Source organism: Ruditapes philippinarum, unplaced genomic scaffold, assembly GCF_026571515.1.
Source record: "Ruditapes philippinarum isolate M1 unplaced genomic scaffold, ASM2657151v2 ctg440_1_1_1_1, whole genome shotgun sequence".
NCBI classification, from domain to species: domain Eukaryota; kingdom Metazoa; phylum Mollusca; class Bivalvia; order Venerida; family Veneridae; genus Ruditapes; species Ruditapes philippinarum.
The window spans coordinates 115,628-138,331 of NW_026864080.1; the positions used below are offsets into that span (position 1 = coordinate 115,628).

General features: G+C 34.6%; 1 protein-coding gene across 1 annotated transcript in view; it reads right to left on the minus strand.

The window, feature by feature from the left end:
- The window catches only part of LOC132724343 (holocytochrome c-type synthase-like), a 95,513-nt gene that overhangs the window by 14,708 nt on the left and 58,101 nt on the right, over nucleotides 1-22,704 (minus strand). Inside the window, exon 5 of the mRNA XM_060709184.1 lies at nucleotides 11,212-11,295. Coding sequence (XP_060565167.1) covers nucleotides 11,212-11,295 — 84 coding nt within the window. The remainder of the gene's footprint in view (nucleotides 1-11,211; nucleotides 11,296-22,704) is intronic.

Here is a 22,704-nt window from a genome sequence, read left to right on the forward strand (position 1 = left end):
TCTTAATGAGATCTATCATCCTATGAAGTTTCAAGTCCATAGCTTTTATACTTTGGGAGAAATGACCCGGACAAAAATAAAGTATGAAAATTAACAAAGGGCAATAACTCAAAAGTTAGGATGTGCAGAGTACCAGATCTTGTGCACTGCACTTCTTCTTAATGAGATCTATCATCCTATGAAGTTTCAAGTCCATAGCTTTTATTATTAACTTTGGGAGAAATGACCCGGGCAAAAATAAAGTATGAAAATTTACAAAGGGCAATAAATAAAAAATTAAGAAGTGCAGAGTACCGGTTCTTATGCACTGCACTTCCGGTTATTGAAAGAAGCATGCATACCAAGTTTGGAGTCAATCCAACTTATAGTGACTGACTTATGCGCTGGACAAGCTTAAGGGGACGCCGACACCGACAAAAGTAATGCTCCGGACAAGCTGTTGGGGACGCCGACAACGCCGACAAAAGTAACCCCTATATGTCGCCTTTTTCAGGCGACACAAAAATGTTACATATTGATCTTTAAATTGCTTTTTATGACAATAAATGTAATTATTATAATTTAACACTGTTTGTTCTTTAAAGGAACTCCACTGAGATTTATAAGCCTAAAAACATAAAATTTTAATTTTTCACATAGATAGACATGATTGTGCACTTAAAACAGAAATATAAATGAAATATAACCAAGAAATATACAAGAAATACATTGAAAATCATATGTTTGTGCTATTCTCAGTCCGATTTGAGTGAAAAGCGTTTAAGGTATGACCCACCTAATGCATTACCTCCACTTTGAAGAGTACTCAAATAGGCTAGAACTACTGTCAAATGCATTGAAACTGAGGGGCGCGGGTTCAAGCCCCAGAAGAGGCAACTTTTTTTCTTTCTTTATTTTTCTTTGAATATTATTTGTGTCTCTCAGATCACTCTTTTGATAAGAAAAAAGTGTTTTATTTTAATTATAAAATTATTTTTGGTATTTATTGGCTAAATTGTGCCAAATTTATTATCAAATATGGTACCTCATATTTTCAAAGTCTAATTAAATAAAAACTAAACGGTAAAAGTACTTTATATTTGACAGGCGCATCCAATATACTTTAAAGAAAATTTATGCAAACTTTGAAAACAGCCCCTGATTTCAGTAAATTTTAGGGATATTTTGAATAAGGCCCTCCAAGTAGAAAAATGATCAAACAACTACTTAAAATGGGTGGGGTAGGGTAACATTTATATACATATTTCATACATTTTGAGTAGAAACAATAATTTTGATGGGTCATTTGTTAGCTGAATGCTATTTTTTGTTTCTTAAATATTTTCTATAGGAAAAAATTATTTCATAATGATTACATAATAGAATAATTAGAGTTTCTCATTTCTGAAAAAGAGCCCTTCTAATAGCCAAGTTTTACTTTAGAAAAATCTCCATAACTTGTAAACCATACGGTAAACTTTGTTTAAATTTTGCATTCTTGTGTCTTTTAAGGTATATAACTGACCTATGTTGTCAATTTTATAGTTCCTTATAGTGCCCATTAGGGGGCTCATACCTTAAACGCTTTTCAATCTTGGGTTATTTTTCACTATTATAATTATTATTCTGGAAAAATGGAGCGAGCTAATGATTTGAAATTTTGCACATAAGTAAATTAGTATAGATCTACATCAAATGGAGTAATAATCTCAAACAAGAGGGCCATGATGGCCCTGAGGTCGCTCACCTGTATATCCCCAGGGATTTTATTTGAACAAACTTGAATGACACCCATAAGAAGATGTTTCATGCTAAACATCTAAGCTCTAGCTCATTTGGGTTTTTTAAAGGAAGATTTTTTAAGTTTTTACTATACACATATAGTTGAAAAGAATGACACCCCTTGGGCGGGGCCAATTAGAACATGTTTGATGCTCAATATCTTAGCCATAGCTCTTTGAGTTCTTTAAAAGAAGATTTTTTAAGTTTTTACTATATGCATATAGGGAAAATCAATGACCCCCCGGGGGCGGGGCCAATTCTGACCCCACGGCTTTTATTTGAACAAACTTGGTAGACACCCATTAGAACATGTTTCATGCTAAATATCTTAGCTCTAGCTCTTTGGGTTCTTTAAAAGAAGATTTTTTAAGTTTTTACTATATGCATATACATGGTTCATACCAAATTCTCAAATCAAAATTCAAGGACTTTTCAAGGACTTTTCAAGGTAAAATTGTCATTTTCAAGGCATTTTTTTCCCAATTGATCTTATTTAAAATTATACTTTTACAACCATATCTGTGATATACATTTTTATTGCAATTGATCTTATTTAAAATTATACTTTTACAACCATATCTGTGATATAAAACATGTAAATAAAACATGTGTATTTCAATTTAAGGTTCAAATGACTAGAATTGCAAAACAGTGACTATATTTAGAAAATCAGCACAGTCAGTAGAATATATGAACACCAAAACTGTAACATATAGGTGATTGAGTAAATTCACATAACTCTATCTAGTTTTTCCTTTCTTTTTTGGATTTCTCTTCCAATTTCCTCAACTTCCAGTTTCTTTTCTTTGAAGCCCTTTCTTACAATGTTTGATTCAGTCACAAATCAATGATTACTAGAAGTGGGTGGGGGTGGTATTGTCATGTCATGCACAGTTTCCGTTGTGGATTGGGATGGCACAATGTTATTATTTGAATCAGATCTACTGCAATTTTCAGTTTTGACATTTATAGTTCCTTCCTGTCTGACAAATGCAAGGCCACACTTCGTCAATGACGACTTGATGTCTAGATTTTTTAGGTGCTTTGCACCCCTCGCATGCGATGTTAATGCACTCTCTCCCATTTGCGACAAATCGATGGTTTTCATACACATGGTACATTGTGTTTTTCGTGGGTCTTGTATAACTTGTTTTACCCAACTGTATTGTTGAAGCCATTTGAGCTGAAACGTACATTTCTTAGTGTATTTTCCCATTTTTTACTTCGCAATGGAAGCTGACATTTTGTACACAATTTGCGATGACGTCATACACAAGTGCTTGTTAAAATCCGTGCCAAAACCGTAACGCTGGCTAAACACTACTAAAACAGATCCAAATGGGCGCACTCGATCGGGCTGCCTTCGTTCACATGTCCGATTTGTAGCGGAAAATTTGCCTGACCTTTACAGCGACAGGTTTTATACCCTTTTGGATTTTCAAGGCATTTTACCGAAATTCAAGGGGGTTTACTGAAATTCAAGGACAATTTTAGTGTTTTTTCAAGGCAACCCTGAATTCAAGGACTTTTCAAGGTTGAAACCAAATTCAAGGACTTTTCAAGGCCAGTGCGAACCATGATATAGGGAAAATCAATGACCCCCCGGGGGCGGGGCCAATTTTGACCCAAGAGCTTTTATTTGAACAAACTTGGTAGACACTCACTAGAAGATGTTTCATGCCAAATATCTAAGCTCTAGCTCTTATGGTTTTTTCAAAGAAGATATTTAAAGTTTTTTCTTTCGGTTGCCATGGCAACCAGAGTTCTGCATGGAATTAAATTCTTTGAACAATTTTTAAAGGTGACCACCAAAGGAACATTCCTGTGAAGTTTGGATGAAATTGGCTTAGTGGTTTATGAGGAGATGTCATTTAAAGTAAAAGTTTACGGACGGACGCCGGACGAAAAGCGATCACAAAAGCTCACCCTGTCACTTTGTGACAGGTGAGCTAAAAATCGACAAAAAAATCTCGGCGGGACACTCTAGGATGGCCCGACTTGAGTGTACGGTCGCCCATATGGGCTTTCTGGCAGCGACCTTAAATAAACGCATTAAAAAAAAATAAAATTTGTCTATATCATAGTAATGTGTTAGTTTCCCTTCCAAGTAAGGAAATTATGTTTATACTACCGATAATCAAAAGGTCCAATTTTCTCAAATGTTTCAACTTTTCTCTATTTTAAGAAAATCTTTAAAAGTTATCTCAGGAAACAGTTTTATGAACAGACAGACAGACAGACTGAAGGAGACTCTAAAGTTATTTTTTTAAACATCCCTGTTACCTAAATATAACAGAGGAGATAACTCTTGAAATAAAGATGCTAGATTTATGAGCATTGTCATACATGATGATACCCTTTATAGTCACAACTTTAGAAGAAAAGTAAAACAAGAACGTGTTTGTTAAACACAAATGCCCCCGGCTCAGATTCTTGTCAGTAACAATATTTAAAATAAAGGCATTATGGCAAAAGTGTAAAAAATCTATTTTTAGCACTGGTGACCTGACCCAACTGACCCCTAACTCCATCCAAAGGAAGAATATCATGCAACTTATTTTCCTACCAAATATGAAATAAATCTGTCAATAAATAAAGGCTGTAATTGAGCAAAAGTGTAAAAATCTATTTTTAGCACTGGTGACCTTGACCTAACTGACCCCTACCTCCATCCAAATGATAATACCTCAATTTTATGTTCCTACAAAATAAACAAGACATCTGGCGATAGAATAAGGTTAATGCACCTGTAAAAGTGTAAATAATCTATTTTTGGCATTGGTGACCTTGACCCAAATGACCCCTTACTAAAGGAAAAGGAAGAGGACCTCCCTTGGTATGACTATTATAAACATGAAAGACATTAACTTGAAAATAAAGGCTGTATGAGCAGAAATGTTTAGATTTATTTTTTTACACAAGTGACTTTGACCTAGAGACGCCTAACGCCACAAAAAATTAGAGGACCGTTAAAGGTATCCACCTACCAAATATGAAAGATATCATTAAATAAATTAAGTAATTAGGTGAAATTTTTTGATAAATCCAACTTGGCGGAATAGGTTAACCATACACGGCCCTATTTTCAAAGTGATAAAAAGGGAAATTACTGGGAAAATGGATGGCACATTTATATAACTTATATCATGTACATTGTATTGATAAGTAAGTGTGAAAATTATTAAGCCATTAGTTCAGATAGAACATAAGATATTTCCAACTTGCCAGTTTAGGTTAACCATTATTCATTTTCTAAGTGCTGAAAAGGGCCATAACTTGGTGCAAATGGAAGCCATAGTTATGTAACTTGCCCAGATCATATACTTTGTATGGATTAGTAAGTGTGTAAATTATGAAGCCATTGGTACAGGTAGAACTTAAGAAAAATCCATCTTGCCGTTCTAGGTTAACCTCGTACGGACAGACGGACGGACGGTTCAATTACTGTATGCCCGTGGGCATAAAAATAACAATTTTCAAATATACCATTAACATGTATAGTGACAAAGATGAAAATTAAAAAAAAAATGAAATATAATGTAGGTGTTGATAATGAATGTTTATTTTGAATTTGAAGTAAATCCATGAAAAAATCAGAAAATTAAAGAATTAATAAGAACTAGAAATGTGTCCATAGGACACGGGTGCTCCCATACGCCACTGTTCTGTCAATCTAATGACTAGGTCAAATATTTTTTGGTCTACATGTGTCACAAGTTGAAAACTAAAAATCTTTTACTAAGTAAAGAGCAAGAACTTTACAAATACTGAATTAAAATCCACAAGCAAACCTCAAGGTGCATAAGTACACATGCTGACCAACATTCTTGTAAACTTTCAGGTCTACAAGTCAAATACTTTTTGAGCTATGCATGAACAAGTTGAAAATTGCAAATTTATACTACTGTAAGTCAAGGGCGATAACTCTAACAAAACTGAAAACAAGAAACATGGCAATGCCATGAAACCAGGTTTTCAATTATCACCATTGTAGATAAATATGTTGTAGTTGAAATACAATTACAAGCAACAAACAATGTAACTATGTGCAATGTAAATCACGAATAATGTAGGAGGAATTGCGCACAGAAGAAATTGTTCACCATATATTCTGTATAAGGAAAAAAACAAAGGGCCATAATGAGGTCAAATATTATACAATCACATAACCCCGACAATATGCGCCAGGGCACTTGATGACAAAGCTTCTGTGAAAGTTTGATCAAAATTCGTAGAAAAATGTAGGAGGAGTTGCGCACAGAAGAAATTGTTCACTATATATTCTATATAAGGAAAATAAACAAAGGTCCATAATTATGCCTATTTTTATCAAATTAAAAAAAAACGACAATATGCCCAGGGCACTTAATGACAAAGCTTCTGTGAAAGTTTAGTCAAAATCCGTAGAGAAATGAAGGAGGAGCTGCGCACAGAAGGAATTGTTCACTATATATTCTGTATAAGGAAAAAACAAAGGGCCATAATTAGGTAAAAAATGATCCAATTACAAAACCCCGACAATATGTGCCAGGGCACTTGATGACAAAGCTTCTGTGAAAGTTTGGTCAAAATCCGTTGAGAAATGTAGGAGGAGTTGCTCACAGAAGAAATTGTTCACTATATATTCTTTATAAGGAAAAAAACAAAGGGCCATAATTAGGTAAAAAATTATCCAATCACAAAACCCCGACAATATGTGCCAGGGCACTTCATGACAAAGCTTCTGTGAAAGTTTGGTCAAAATCCGTTCAGAAATATAGGAGGAATTGCGCACAGAAGAAATTGTTCACTATATATTCTATATAAGAAAAAAAAACAAAGGGCCATAATTAGGTCAAATATTATCCAATCACAAAACCCCGATAATATGCGCCAGGGCACTTAATGACAAAGGTTCTGTGAAAGTTTGGTCAAAATCCGTTGAGAAATGTAGGAGGAGTTGCGCACAGAAGAAATTGTTTACGCCCGTCCGCCCGCCCGCCGCCGACATACTCAATCTAATAACCAGTTTTTCCTTCGGAAAACCTGGTTAAAATAACATTATTCAAACATAGCATTCACATGTATAGTAACATGTGAAAACGACTTTCATTAAAAATTGCGCTAAATTCCGAGATGGATTCAATGAGATCTTCAGGATGAAGTCAATTCAAGGTCAACATCATATAGAAATATACGCTTGCTCTAAAATTCTTCAAAAAGTTCAAATTTTTTAAAATTTTCAAGTTACAAAGTAGACATGAAATAATATATCATATCTTTTTTAAATTACCTCCAAAGATGATATGACCTTTGACTGCCAAATCAAGTTAAAATCATGTAAACAGGATTTTCAATGTTAATGTCACTGTGACCTTGATCTTGGAGCCAGCCATGCGGAACATGCGTTCTGCACGTCATCTTGATGTGGTAAACATTTGTCTGAAGTTTCATCAAAATTCTTCAAAGGGTTGAAGAGTTACAGAGCGGACAGGATTTTCAATGTTAATGTCACTGTGACCTTGACCTTGTAGCCAGCCATGCGGAACATGCGTTCTGCACGTCATCTTGATGTGGTAAACATTTGTCTGAAGTTTCATCAAAATTCTTCAAAGGGTTGAAGAGTTACAGAGCGGACACAATTTCGTTTGACGCCCGCCCGCCCATCCGCCCATCCGCCCGCCATACCCCAATCTAATAACCAGGATTTTCAAAATTGAAAACCTGGTTAAAAATTCCACATGCAAAGTCACAGGTGCAGAGTTTCACAGTGATGTTGATCATTATTCCTGTAATTTAGTGATGTTGATCATTATTCCTGTAAAGTTGCTTGATTCTAACTCAAGCACTCAAGGACCAAAAACAAAACATAATGAAACGGTTTTTACTAAGTCAAGGGAAATAACTCTACAAATACTGAATAAATCCACAAGCGAAACCCAAGGTGCACAACTACATATGCTGAGCAACCTTCCCGTAAGGTTTAATGACTCTATGTCAAATCCTTTTTGAGTTACATGCGACACCAGTTGAAAATTGCTAAAAGTTTCTAAGTCAAGGGCAATAACTATAAAATACTAAATAAATCCAGATGAAAATACCCAGGTGCACAACTACACATGCAGACAGTCTTTCTGAAAGACCGTCAGCCCTGACCGGTAAAAAATCAGAAGATCCGATAAAAATATATGTTTTGACGGCCCGACGGTCCGGTAAAAATTAAGGATTTATAAAAACCTTACATTCAACATTTTGCAAAGGCCGATCATTTACCTACATTCAAAACAAATCAAAATGTTGTCATTACACAATATAAGCTCGTGCAATGCTTGTCAACTGTTATGCATTCTCATAATGCAAACTTTAATGTAACAACGTAAGATAAAAATATCCGACAACTAATACAAGTAAAAGTCAATAAGCGGCCATGTAAATTACATAAGCGGCCCAGATGTGAAAGGTCAACCGCTATTAGTTTGTTTACACAGATGAAAGCGTCAGTGAATTAATTGGAACAATTTACGTCTTTAATCCACAGACTTAGAGAAATGTTAAATTACATGTGTGCTCAACTGGTGTTTAGCTATGAAAGATCGTCCAAGATGTTGACAAAAATTAAACTATTCTGTGAAGGTACCAAAATCATTGAACAATTAATCTGTCAACTTCACTAAATTACCGATATATATAATTCTGTTTACATATGCCAGACTTTTGCTGAAATTTACCCTCTCATTTTGCTGTATGAAATTAAAGTTTAAATAGCAAAATCCATTGAATACATGTATAACAATATTTATGTTTACATTTTGATTGTGGTGAAAAAAGATAACTTCACTTCGTTGATAATACAATTTTCTTTTTGTACACAAATTTTTTGACTGCTGACACTCAAATGACTCAAAATGCTATACCAATCAGGTTTTTTTCGGTCCAGTAAAATCATGTTTGGTCCAGTAAAAATTTTCAGTTTACAGGACCTACTGTCCAGTAAAACTCAGAAGTCTTTCGCATAGACTGTGCAGATCAACATTCCTGTAAAGTTTCATGACTATATGCTAAATACTTTTTGAGTTACGTGCGACACAAGTTGAAAATTGAAAATTTTTACTAAGTCAAGGGCAATAACTCTAAAAAAATACTGAATAAATCCACATGAAAAAATACCCAGGTGCACAACTGCAAATACTGATCAACATTCCTGTTAAGTTTCATGACTCTAGGTCAAATACTTTTTGAGTTACGTGCCACACAAAAGAGAACGGACGGAGGGACATTAGGGTAAATCTAAATGCCTGCTACTAAAGTGGGGGCACAAAAATTCAAAGTTTAAGGAGGAGATCATTCTGGAAATATGGATTCTAGATTTATAAACCTTGTCATATTATTATGATGTGGTAGTTTAAAGTAAATCCTATAAGGAATGAAGAAGTTGGGAGTAAAAAATACCAATTTTTCGAAAAAGTTCAAGGGGCATAATTCTGAAAATAGTCTTGCCAGTGTATTGAACCTTCTCACATATATTGAGTGATAATAAGAAACATGCATATGAAGTTTGAAGCAGATACATTCAGAAATAAAGAAGTTATTAAAAAAAAAAAAAAAAAAACATTTTTTTCATGAAAATTCTAAGTTCAAGGGAGGTAATGTAATTCTGATGATTTCTTTCTAGAGTTGAAATCCTTGTCACATAATTATGATGTGGTTGATGACCAGAAACTAATATTCAAAGTTTGAAGTAAATACCTTAAGAAATAAAGAAGTTACAGTGAAAAAGTGTAAAAACTGGAATCAGAAATCTTGAAATTCAGTCTATTTGTTGCCATAGCAACCAGAATTTTCAACATAGTAAAAAATGTGCATAATCTCCAGACTGCCATCTACCCATATTTCAAGTTGCATAAAAATATTTCCAGTACTTTTTACATTATCACTGAATCCAGTTTATGTGTTAAATATGCCATATTTTCAGTCTATTTGTTGCCATAGCAACCAGAATTTTCAAAACAGGAAGAAAAGAAAAAGAAATGCATAATCTCCATACTGCTTTCTATCCATATATCAAGTTTCATAAAAATATTTTCAGTACTTTTTAAGTTATCGCGGGATCCAGTTTTGTGGACGGACTGACAGACGGACGTTCTAACAGGAGAGTAATAATGTGGCTACTAGTACTCTATTGTTCTCTCTATTGTTCTTTTTAGCCACACAAAAGAAAATAGCCACATAAAAGCATTATGGAATGAATGACATCAAAAAGAAAGAACAGTTACCTATTGTCCCTCTAGCCACATAATTACTGTCCTGTGAGAGCGGACAGACAGATGGATGGAGGGTAAACCTAAAGTCCCCTCCGGTTAAACCGGTAGGGGACTAATAAATCATTACCAATGTCTGAAAACATAAAACTAGAGGGCCATGTGATGGCCCTTCTATATGGCTAACCTGATTATTGAGCCAATGAGGCACTTAATTAATATTATTTGCAATAAATGAAAGGCAGATATAATGCCATGAACATATACTGATATCATAACATTCATATCTGCAAATGAAATAGTGCAAATGTTAGTAAGGTTTCATATATGCCTTTTAATGTGCTGTGACCTTTTTTAACCTCAGATAGACCCTTATTCAAACCTAAACTGGAAATCATTCAAACAACCTTTCTGATCAATGTCCAGGATATTTGGGTTAAAAATGTAACCTCTAGAGTGATAACAAAGTTTTTCCATTTTCAAAGCTGAAACTGAAATGACATGAGCAAATTTAAGTGTCACTGTCACAAGGATGCTACAGACCAAATTTGAGGTAAATCTGCCCAGCAGTTCCAGAGAAGAAGATGACTGTTGACGCATGACGCTGAACAATGGACGCAGGACCATCCCCCTTTGATACTAATAGCTCACTCTGAACCTTCCATTCTGGTGAGGTAAAAAAGGCCACAACTCTGACAAAAATCATTGAACCAAAAATGCCCATGATATGATCAACGAGACTTGGTACAGATCATTCCTGTAGGATTAAATTGCACCAGTAGTTTTTGAGAAGTGCGGACTAGTTTTGTGACTGACAGACGGCCAGACAGATGACGGAAAAGTGATCCTTTTATGTCACCACTACTCTGTAGTATTTTGACATTGTATAACCATCACCTTTTAAACTGTATGCATGACCCATCATCATCATGTCTTACACATTAATGCCAAATCATTATAAAGGCCATCCCATATTGAAAGATTATTTTTGACTAATCAAACAAAGCTCTAGTTCAAATTGCAATGAAATGTTCAAAATTGAAAAGGTGTAAACAGAATTGCCAAATCAATGCCCTAGGCATATAACATTTGTTGACTGAACAGTATGTGCCCATGTTGAACCTCAAACTACTCACAATTAATTTCAACAGATTATGCTTTACAGGCTTATTCTTATTAAGCTAGGATTATTTTTATCTAATTTATAACAAACCCCATCCATCCTCTTATCCTTGCTCTTGGAGAAAATTGTGTAGCTTTCCCTCCAAATTTCTTCAGTTTTGGAGTAGGACATTTTCTGAAATAAAGAAAACTTTTTATAACTAGAACTGCCACTGTCATGGCGTGAATACCCCCCCATACCACTTTGTCAGAATCAACAGTGGCCATTTAGAGCTCAAGGACAACCTCCTTGCCAAATCTGAGGTAACTAAGCCAGTGCATTGCTAAGTTATGTATTCTACATGCTTCAAAATTAATGTGAATATCAATACACTGCAGACAGGCATTCTTAAGCATTTGAGCACACAAACTTATTATAGTAAAAATCCCTGTGACCTTGACCTTTGACACAGTCAACTAAAAATCAATAGGGGCCATCTACTACTCATAAACAACCTCAATACCAAATATGAAGACTGTGGGTCAAAGGTTTCTTAAGTTATTTGGCGGACAAACTTTTGAAGTCAAAGTCCCTGTGAACTTGACCTTTGACCCAGTGACCTAAAAATCAAAAGGGGTCATCTACTAATCATGACTAACGTCCATGCAAAATATGATGACTGTGGGTCAAAGGAATCTTAAGTTATTGGGTGGACAAGCTTTTTAGTCAAGGCCCCTGTGACATTGACCTTTGACCCAGCAACCTCAAAATCAATAGGGGTCATCTACTAATCATGACTAACCTCCATGCCAAATATGAAGACTATGGGTCAAAGGAATGATAAGTTATTGGGCCGACAAGCTTTTTTAATTCAAGGCCCCGATGACCTTGACCTTTGACCCAGCAACCTCAAAATCAAGAGGGGTCACCTACTAGTCATGACTAACCTGCATGCTGAATATGAAGACTATGGGTCAAAGGAATCTTAAGTTATTGGGCGGACAAGCTTTTTTAAGTCAAGGCACCTGTGACCTTGACCTTTGACCCAGCAACCTAAAAATCAATAGGGATCATTTACTAGTCATGACTTACCTGCATGCCAAATTTTAAGACTATGGGTCAAAGGAATCTTAAGTTATTGGGTTGGCAAGCTTTTTTTTAGTAAAGGCCCCTGTGACCTTGACCTTTGACCAAGAGATCTCAAATCAATAGGGGTCATCTACTAATCATGACTAACCTCCATGCCAAATATGAAGACTATGGGTCAAAGGAATCATAAGTTATTGGGCGGACAAGCTTTTTTTAGTCAAGGCCCCTGTGACCTTGAACTTTGACCCAGCAACCTCAAAATCAATAAGGGTCACCAACTAGTCATGACTAACATGCATGTCGAATATGAAGACCGTGGGTCAAAGGAATCTTAAGTTATTGGGCGGACAAGCTTTTTTAAGTCAAGGCCCCTGTGACCTTTGACCCAGCAACCTCAAAATCAATAGAGGTCATTTACTAGTCATGACTAACCTGCATGCCAAATTTTAAGACTATGGCTCAAAGGAATCTTAAGTTATTGGGTGGACAAGCTTTTTTTAGTCAAGGCCCCTGTGACCTTAACCTTTGACCCAGTGACCTGAAAATCAATAGGGGTCATTTACTAGTCATGACTAACCTCAATGCCAAATATGGAGACTGTGGGTCAAAGGAATCTTAAGTTATTGGGCGAACAAGCTTTTTTTAGTCAAGGCCCCTGTGACCTTGACCTTTGAATCAGCGACCTGAAAATCAACAGGGATCATCTACTAGTCATGACTAACCTGCATGTCAAATATAAAGACTGTGGGTCAAAGGAATCTTAAGTTTTTGGGCGGACAAGGAAAAACCGACGGCCGGCCGGACGAGGAGACTTCCGGACGGACAAGCTGATTCCAGTATACCCCCCTTACAACTTTGTTGTGCCGGGGTATAATAATAAAACCATCATGATCACATTCAAATATTTAACAAGAGGGCCATGATGGCCCTAAATTGCTCACTTCAGTAAGTATTCTTGTAAATTTGGGGTTTTTAAATTTTGTTTTTACTATATATAGCATATAAGGAAAATCAATGACCCGGGGAGGGCCAATTTTGGCCCCAGGGCTTTTAGTTGGTCATATTTGGTAGACACCCACTAGAAGATTTTCATGCTTAAAGTACCATTATGCTCATATTTTCATTGTCAAGTTCAGCTGAATTAACTTTATATTTCTAAAGATTGCCTGTCAAAATGGTGTTTGACCAACAGTTGATATTGGAAAATGTTTAGGATAAAATTATAAATCTACCTAAAATTTAAAAAGACTGCCCCACTCTTTTTATAAACTAAGCATTATACATTAATTCTAACGGATATTTATAGAAATTTCATTTGGATCTGTGTGTTATCTATTGTTTATGTGAATCTAATTATTAAATTAAAAGGGATTATGGCAAAATGAAAACCTATTTTGATCTTCACCCGTTCACTAACTATATACCCTTGGATGGGCATAATGCCACTTAAATATCTAAGCTCTAGCTATTTGGGTTTTTTTAAAGGTATTTTTTTTAGTTTTTACTATATACATGTAAGGTAAATCAATGACCACTCGGGGCGGGCGAATTTGACCTCAGGGCTTTTATCTGAACAAACTTGTAACAAACTCACTAGAAGATGTATCATGCTTAATGTCTAAGCTCTAGCTCTTTGGGTTTTAAAAAGAAGCCTTTCTTTAGTTTTTACTATAAACATATAAAAACAAGAGGGCCATGATGGCCCTGGATCGCTCACCTGACCCATCAACCGCATCCAAGCAATGTCTTAGACAAGCATCCTTGCCAAGTTTGATGACAACTGAGTCAAACATGTGACCTCTAGTGTGTTAAAAAGGTTTTTCCATATTTGGGCAATGTGACCTAATTTTTGACCGGACACAACCCATATTCAAACTTGACCTAGAAATCATCAAAACAACCTTCCTGACAAATTTCCAGAATATTTGGATGAAAACTGCAACCATTAGAGTGTTAACAAGCCTTATCTATTTTTAGCTCTTGTGACCTAGTTTTTGACCGGAGTTGACCCATCTTCGAACTTGACCTAGATATCATCAAAACAACCTTCCTGACAAATTTCCAGAATATTTGGATGAAAACTGCAGCCACTAGAGTGTTAAAAAGCTTTTTCTATTTTTAGCTCCTGTGGCCTAGTTTTTGACCGGAGATGACACATCTTCGAACTTGACCTAGAAATTATCAAAACAACCTTCCTGACAAATTTCCAGAATATTTGAATCAAAACTGCAGCCACTAGAGTGTAAACAAGCTTTTTCAATTTTTAGCTCCTGTGACCTAGTTTTTGACTGGAGATGACCCATTTTCGAACTTGACCTAGAAATCATCAAAACAACCTTCCTAACAAATTTCCAGAATATTTGGATGAAAACTGCAGCCACTAGAGTGTTAACAAGCTTTTTCTATTTTTAGCTCCTGTGGCCTAGTTTTTGACCGGAGATGACCCATCTTCGAACTTGACCTAGAAATCATCAAAACAACCTTCCTCACAAATTTCCAGAATATTTGGATGAAAACTGCAGCCACTAGAGTGTTAACAAGCTTTTTCTATTTTTAGTTCCTGTGACCTAGTTTTTGACCGGACATGACCAATCTTCGAACTTGACCTAGATATCATCAAAACAACCTTCCTGACAAATTTCCAGAATATTTGGATGAAAACTGCAGCCACTAGAGTGTGAACAAGCTTTTTCTATTTTTAGCTCCTGTGACCTAGTTTTTGACCCGAGATAACCCATCTTCCAACTCCATCTGTATTTCATTGAGACAAACATTCTGACAAAGTTTGATGATGATCCAATCAAAACTGTGACCGCAAGACTGTTAACAACCCAATTGTTGACGACGCACGACGACGGACTCCGGACATAGCCCCATCACTATACCTCACATTGACACAAATCAGGTGAGCTAAAAATCAATGACCCCCTTGGGCCAATTTTGACACCAGGGTTTTTATTTAAACAAATTCGGTAGACACCTATAAGATGTTATTGCTAAATATCTAAGCTCTAGCTCTTTGGTTTTTTTAAAAGAAGACTTTTTAAATTTTTTTAATAAATACTGTAATACATGTACATATAAGGAAAATCAATGACTCCCTTGGGGCCAACTTTGACCCCAGGGCTTTTATTTGAACAAACTTGATAGACACTCACTAGAAGATATTTCATGCTAAATATCTAAGCTCTAGCTCTTTATTTTTTTTAGTTTTTACTATATACATATCAGGAAAATCAACGACCCCCTGGGGCTGGGCCAATTTTGACCCCAGGGCTTTTATTTGAAAAAAACTTTGTAGACACTCACTTAAAGATGTTTCATGCCAATTATCTAAGCTTTAGCTCTGCCTTTCTTAAAAGAAGATATTTTAAATTTTTTCTTTTAGTTGCAATGGCAACCAGATTTTTGCATAGAATTAAATTCTTTGAACAAATTTTAAAGGTGACTACCAAAGGGACATTCCTCTGAAGATTGGATGAAATTAGCTTAGTGGTTTATGAGGAGATGTTGTTTAAAGTAAAAGTTTACGGACGGACGCCTGATGAATAACGATCACAAAGTGCTCACCATGTCACTTTGTGACACTCATTGGTGAGCTGATAAAAAAAAAATAATATGCATGTACTAACAACATAAGCTATTCAAGTAATACAAGATATTTTACTTAGATTGTCCATAAGAATTGGACAAAGAAAGTTAAGTGTTGCTACAACCTTAGACAATGCCAACTGAATCAAACTTGGTAGAGAACCATCAAAGGACTCAAGAGACCAAGTATTTTCTTGATTTTTACATCTGATAAAGAGAAAATGTTGTTTAGAAATGTTTTATATTTTAGCTCTACTGACACTCAAACTTATTTAGTAACTTAAATATACGACCATTCCGGGCCTCACAAATACAAGTGAATTTTTGATCTGTATACTCATAGATAACAAGAGCTACCGCTGAGCGAGAGCAACGCTCAACTTTTTTACTTTTTCTAAATGCAAACAAATAAAAGGTTTAAACAAATCTTAAAAAGACAAGATTGCATTTGTGAAAAATGCTATGCCACCGCATTATATAATACAGTTACACACTTATAGGCCACTTAAGTTACGAGTATCTGTAGCATGACATCAAACAAATTGCAACACAAGGAATCGGAATCTTAACTTATGGCAGATACATGTAGTTTACGAGTACCTGTCCCGCGATAAAATTTATGATTAAATATTGACGTGTTAAAATGTGGCGAGTTTCATAACTTTATTTTTTACAAATGTAGCTGAATAATGACAGCCTGTTTCATGGTATTTGTGAAAATAAATTTTGTAATGAATAATTATAGTATTAAACTTAAACTCGTGTTAAACGATAAAATATTACCCCACCCACTCGAAAATGATACAAAACTTTTGTTATATAATATATGCATTGGAAATTTGGAATACAATTATAAAATATTTACATTTTGAAGAGTTACAAATAAAACATACATTAAAAGCCTATGTAAATAATGAAACAGATGTAATCTAAACGTTTTAAAGGTAAAATGTAATGGTTGTTACAGCAATTACATTGACATAAATGTAGTAACGTATTTTTACATTTTAGACAAACATTACAGAAAACACAGATAATTTGCTGATATAATAAGTCCTAAATACATTGATTCAAACAATGCACTACGAATTAGATACTTCACATGAAGAAGTAAGTTCTTATAAAGACGTGTTACCATGTGCTTTAACAAATTTGTATGTTACCAAAATTACAATTTTTCATAACTAACACAAAATGAAATGCGATCAATATAGTTTTGTCATTGCTTTACTGTTTAATTTCACAGTCTTAACTTGAATAAATAAATTTCATTTATCTTGTTCGATTTCATTGCCTGTAATATCTATTTGCCTTACTTTTTGAACAGTACGCCCTCCCCCCCCCCCAACAACCTCTGCATGCTGATGAACTTTCTAGTTTGTGCTTCCTACAGGAGCATCACTTAGTGTCACAGTTTTTACAGTTGCATTTAAAAATATACAAAACTCTCTCTGGTACAGCCAGAAGATCCGTTTTTAGAGGAACTAGTTTATCTCCACTTTGAATCCATCCCCATTGCAGAGGATAAAGATCGTGACCAATCCATGTTTGAACTTGATGGTAACTGTGGTATTTTGCAGCAGCAGTAGTAGGGGGTAAAGTTCTCACTTGAACAATGTTTTTACTTTTTGCAGATTTTGTCACAAATCTTTGATATCGCAAATGATCTAACAATTTCGTATTTTTTCCATTATACACTTTATTAAAGCCTTTACACCCACACTAGCAACTTCATCATGTGTCCCATCTTGTTTCAAGAATATGGAACTTTGTCTGAGGCTAACTTTTTCATGACTGTACCTTTACCAATACCAAATAGCCTTGATGTAGTGTCACAATCAGATGTGAAACATATTTTGTTTTCAGCTGATGACATAAAAGAACAAGCAAATCTGTGTCTTCACCTATCATAAAAGTAGTGAATTCCGTTGACACTTCAGTAGCAGTTTTGAAAATGAGAGCATCTGCATCACTTAATTCTTTTTATACAGTTATTTCTTGGTTTTCAAAATGTTCTGAAAGTAAGTCAATGAACCTTTGTTTATTTTTCATGTTGATTAGAACTGTGTCTTTCTTAGTAGTAAATGGGGTCAACACCATCAATTCCTTTTGACCTTTGAAAATGTGTTTCGTCTTTAGTAGATGGGCCACAAGAATAACCATTAAATTGTACGTTAGCTTTTCTGTAATGTCTGTTGACAAACTGTATAATTTTCACATATATCGTGAAAGGATGCCCCGTATTTTCACGGAATTCTTTGAATCAATGATCCGCCATCCAGAATATACTTCACATGTTCCCCTATCTTTTCATTAGGGCCACAATTCCCTAGTCCCCATATTGAATTCATAAGATTTGGCTTTTCTGTCTCCATTAGAAGACCTCCACTGTCAAAAAGACTTGATGGTCTACCACTAAATTCATATTTAAACATTTCCTCTGTGTTGTCTAAAGTTGAGTCAGATACAACAATGAGCCGTTGAAAAAGTACTTGAGGATCAACATCAATAAACTCAACGTCACTAGGTTTAACTAAGTTCTGAGTAGCCAAAGTTGTAGCCTCATCTTTTCGTTTAAAGCTAAAGCTTGTTACTTTTTGACCTTCCATTTTACTTACAATTTTTTCACCAATTTGTTTGGCTGTGTCGACGGTCACTGAATCATTCCCGGTCACGCCTGTTTCGATATTTCTTAAGTTCTTTTCTTCAGTAAATGGGTTCTAATGCCTTAAAAAATCAAGGAAATAATCACGGTCTTTAGAATCTCTTTCAATTCTAGCTTTTGAAGCTTTCTTGTGTTGTAAATTTAATTCAGACTCTGTAGCTAAACCCGTGAAATCTTGCATTGCTTGATTTACTTTGGCTATTGCAGGAGCAGATAATAACCACTGTGCTCTTTGTGACTCTGTCATGCCTCTTCCCCTTGTCAGACCACCAGCTGATTTCAAACTCCTCATTAAAACTTGCTCAATGACCAAATCAGTTGAGAGGCCTCCCCAATATCTGTCTGTCCTGCGTACAACATGCAAACCTGAGCAAAATGCTTGCTATACATCTGGTTTACAATTGGGTAGGTCTAGCATTTCCTGGATATATATATAGCATTGTTTGCAAGGATTTGAGATGAAGATTCCAATTCCCTGTCCATTCCGCTGTAATAAATGATTTAAAATTATCAATCATGTCAATGTATGTAAATATCCAAAGCCTAGCTATTCTAAATTCAGACAATTTCGTCTTTAGTGCATCAAATTTTGAAATCATAATTTTCACCTTTTCATCTTTCAATAGGCTTGGTACACAATTTACATTTTTATTTCATTTATTATTTCATAAACCTCTTCTATTTCTGCTTCATCAAAATCTTGTATTCTATTTGCATTTTCAGGTGTGACTTCAGTATTTACAAGCTTCTATAATAAAAGAGAATTCAGTGCTTCATCCACAAAAAATTACCCCTAATTGCACGACTTACAGCTTTTCCATCCAGCATATGTACAAGTGAATTTATTTGCATAAACGGTTGAAAGAAGTTCCTTTAAACCAGAATTTTGCATCAGCCATCCAATACATCCCAGGAAACTCATTTCTGAGTGAAATCCACCTAACCGCAGCAGAATAGATTTTATTTCGCTATTGTTTGGTTCATTCTTGACAATAATAAGTGCTTTCCAGTAAAGGGGTTGGTTGAATGTTAGGACTTCTGAAGTGCTGTGATTTCATGACTGCTTGGCGACAAAATGTAAAGTTGAAACTATGCAAGAAAGGTCACTTGAGTTCATATCAATCATAGGCATAAATAATAGTGTTGAATCACCATAATGACTCCCATTTTGTATCATCTGCATTGTTCCTGACCACCCTGGTAACTCCACTCTCAATGATCGTGCTACTTTCAGAATAAATTCAAGCTCTTCTTCTTCTGCATCTCTGGAAACTTCTTTAAGATGTCTGAATTTGATTTCTTCCATGAAACAGTTTGGTTGCTTATAAAACTGTATATCAATTTTCGCCGTTTGTATAACCTCTTCAAGTGAGACATAAATACATGGTATCACTTGAGTACATTTAAGTTTTGGTGTCAATGTAGCTATTATTCCCATTCTGTGAAATATATGCAATCCATCTATTGTACAAATGTTATGATTCACGTTGTCCACCATTAAAACTGTAAAAACTCATTACTCATTGTTTGTATGTTTACTCCATGCGTCACTGCTGCACTTCTTTCATATGTACATACTTCCTGATATGACACACTGAAACCTAAACAATAAGGACCATGATGGCCCCGAAATCGCTCATATGTATATAGGCCCATGGGCCAAGGCCAATTTTAAATCAGGGGCTTTTATTTGAACAAACTTGGTATATAATCAGTTCAATAAAAACAAACGCTTTTCTTAAGCTTTCGACGTTTAGTCTTCTTCAGAAAAAAAATTGACGTTTATAAAATAACAAATGACAAATGACGCAACGTCCGTTTAACTATACGCTAAACAGAACGTGACGTTAACGCGGGAATAAAAACTTTGTCCAATAAATACAGAATCTTTCATGAATATAAATACAGCAATATACAATAAATTACACATATAATATGGATCTGCACATGTGATACAAAAATTCTCATAATTAATAATAATAAAAAACCTTGATATGAGAAAAAACATACTACATGTATATGTATACCGGCTCAATAATGACAAAGTTATATATTGTACAAAACTTTTGCATTCATACCATTAGGAGATAATGTGTTAAGCTTAAGAATCCAGTATGATTCTTGTAATAAGCGTTCCATATCATCGGTGACAATCTCTATAGGCATAAATTTAAAATCCTTAATACAATGATTGGTTTTATTAAAGTGTGTAGCGACATTGGTCGAAAATAACGGATCGGAAAAATTGTTGATATCAAACCTATGGCTATTCATGCGTTTAGACACTTGTTGCTTCGTTTGACCAACATATTGCTCTTTACATTTATCACAAGTGACAAGATATATAACATTTTTCGTTGAACAATCAGTATTGTTATTAACATGATAATTCTTACCAGGAATATTAGTACTACTAAATATATTGCTTTCAATAATGGAGCTGCAATGTGTACATCTACTTCTATTACATTTGGATGAACTTTTCGCATTTTTGTTATTAGACCTAATATTAGAATTAACGAGAATGTCTTTTAGATTTTTAGGTCTTTTAAATGCAACCAAAGGTTTACTCTCATGAAGCTTTTGCACAGAACATTTACTTGAAAGTTTAAGTAAATCCCAATACTTTTTAATTATATTACTAATATTAGGTAAAGTTGGGTTATACTCAACAACAAAGGGAATAACACTGCCATCACTTGTTTTGTTGTTAGTACACAGGGCCTCATCCTGTGTTAGACATGAAACCTTACTTAGTGCGTTATCAATAACATTGATAGGATAATTTCTTGCTTTGAAGTATGTACGTAAATTCTGTAAAGAATCGTTGAAAACATTATCGTCAGAAATGATACGGCGATAACGTTTTCCTTGACTGTACGGAATACCATTTTTACAAGATACGTGGTGACAGGAAGAGTATTCTAAATACTGATGATTGTCTGTCTCTTTAACATGTATATCAGTGTGAATAATATTGTTTTCGTCTAATGAAACGTTTACATCTAAAAATGATACGAGAGATTTAGAAACGTTCGCTGTAAATTTTATAGATGGATGAAAGTTATTCAAACTATCAATGAAAGCATTCAAATCATCAAGGGAATAACTCCATATACAAAATATATCATCAAGAAAACGGAACCATAAACTAGGTTTTAAAGAACGTTGGCTTAAAAAGTCATTTTCAAATTTACCCATAAAAAGCGAAGCGTAAGAGGGTGCAATATGCGCAAGGACTTGAGCTACAGATCAATCCTGTAAAGTTTCATTGAAATTGCATTAGTGGTATAAGAGAAGTAGTCCGGACAAACTTTAACAAGAGCCACCGCCGGGCGGGGGCAACGCTTGACTTTTTACTTTTTCTAAACGCAAACATAGAAAGGTTTGAACATATCTTAACGTTTCCTTTTTATAAATTTAGTTGGTCTGTCTTGTCACATTAGTTTTGTTTATCTATTTTGTGTATATATATATATATATATATATATCAATAGAAACACGCAATTCTATAAATAGAAACACGCAATTCTAAAAATAGAAACACGCAATTCAATAAATAGAAAGACGTAATTCTATAAATAGAAACACTCAATTCTATAAATAGAAACACGCAATTCTATAAATAGTAACAAGCAATTCTATAAATAGTAACACGCAATTCTTTAAATAGAAACAAGCAATTCTAAAAATAGAAACATGCAATTCTATAAATAGAAACATGCAATTCTAAAAATAGTAACACGCAATTCTAAAAAGAGAAACACGCAATTCAAAAAATAGAAACACGCAATTTCTATAAATAGTAACACGCAATTTCTAAAAATAGAAACACGCAATTCTTTAAATAGAAACAAGCAATTCTAAAAATAGAAACATGCAATTCTATAAATAGAAACATGCAATTCTAAAAATAGTAACACGCAATTCTAAAAAGAGAAACACGCAATTCAAAAAATAGAAACACGCAATTTCTATAAATAGTAACACGCAATTTCTAAAAATAGAAACACGCAATTCTATAAATAGAAACAAGCAATTCTATAAATAGAAACACGCAATTCTATAAATAGTTACACGCAATTCTATAAATAGTAACACGCAATTTCTAAAAATAGAAACACGCAATTCTATAAATAGAAACAAGCAATTCTATAAATAGTTACAAGCAATTCTATAAATAGTAACACGCAATTCTAAAAATAGAAACGCGCAATTTCTAACAAGAGGGCCATGATGGCCCTGAAGTCGCTCACCTG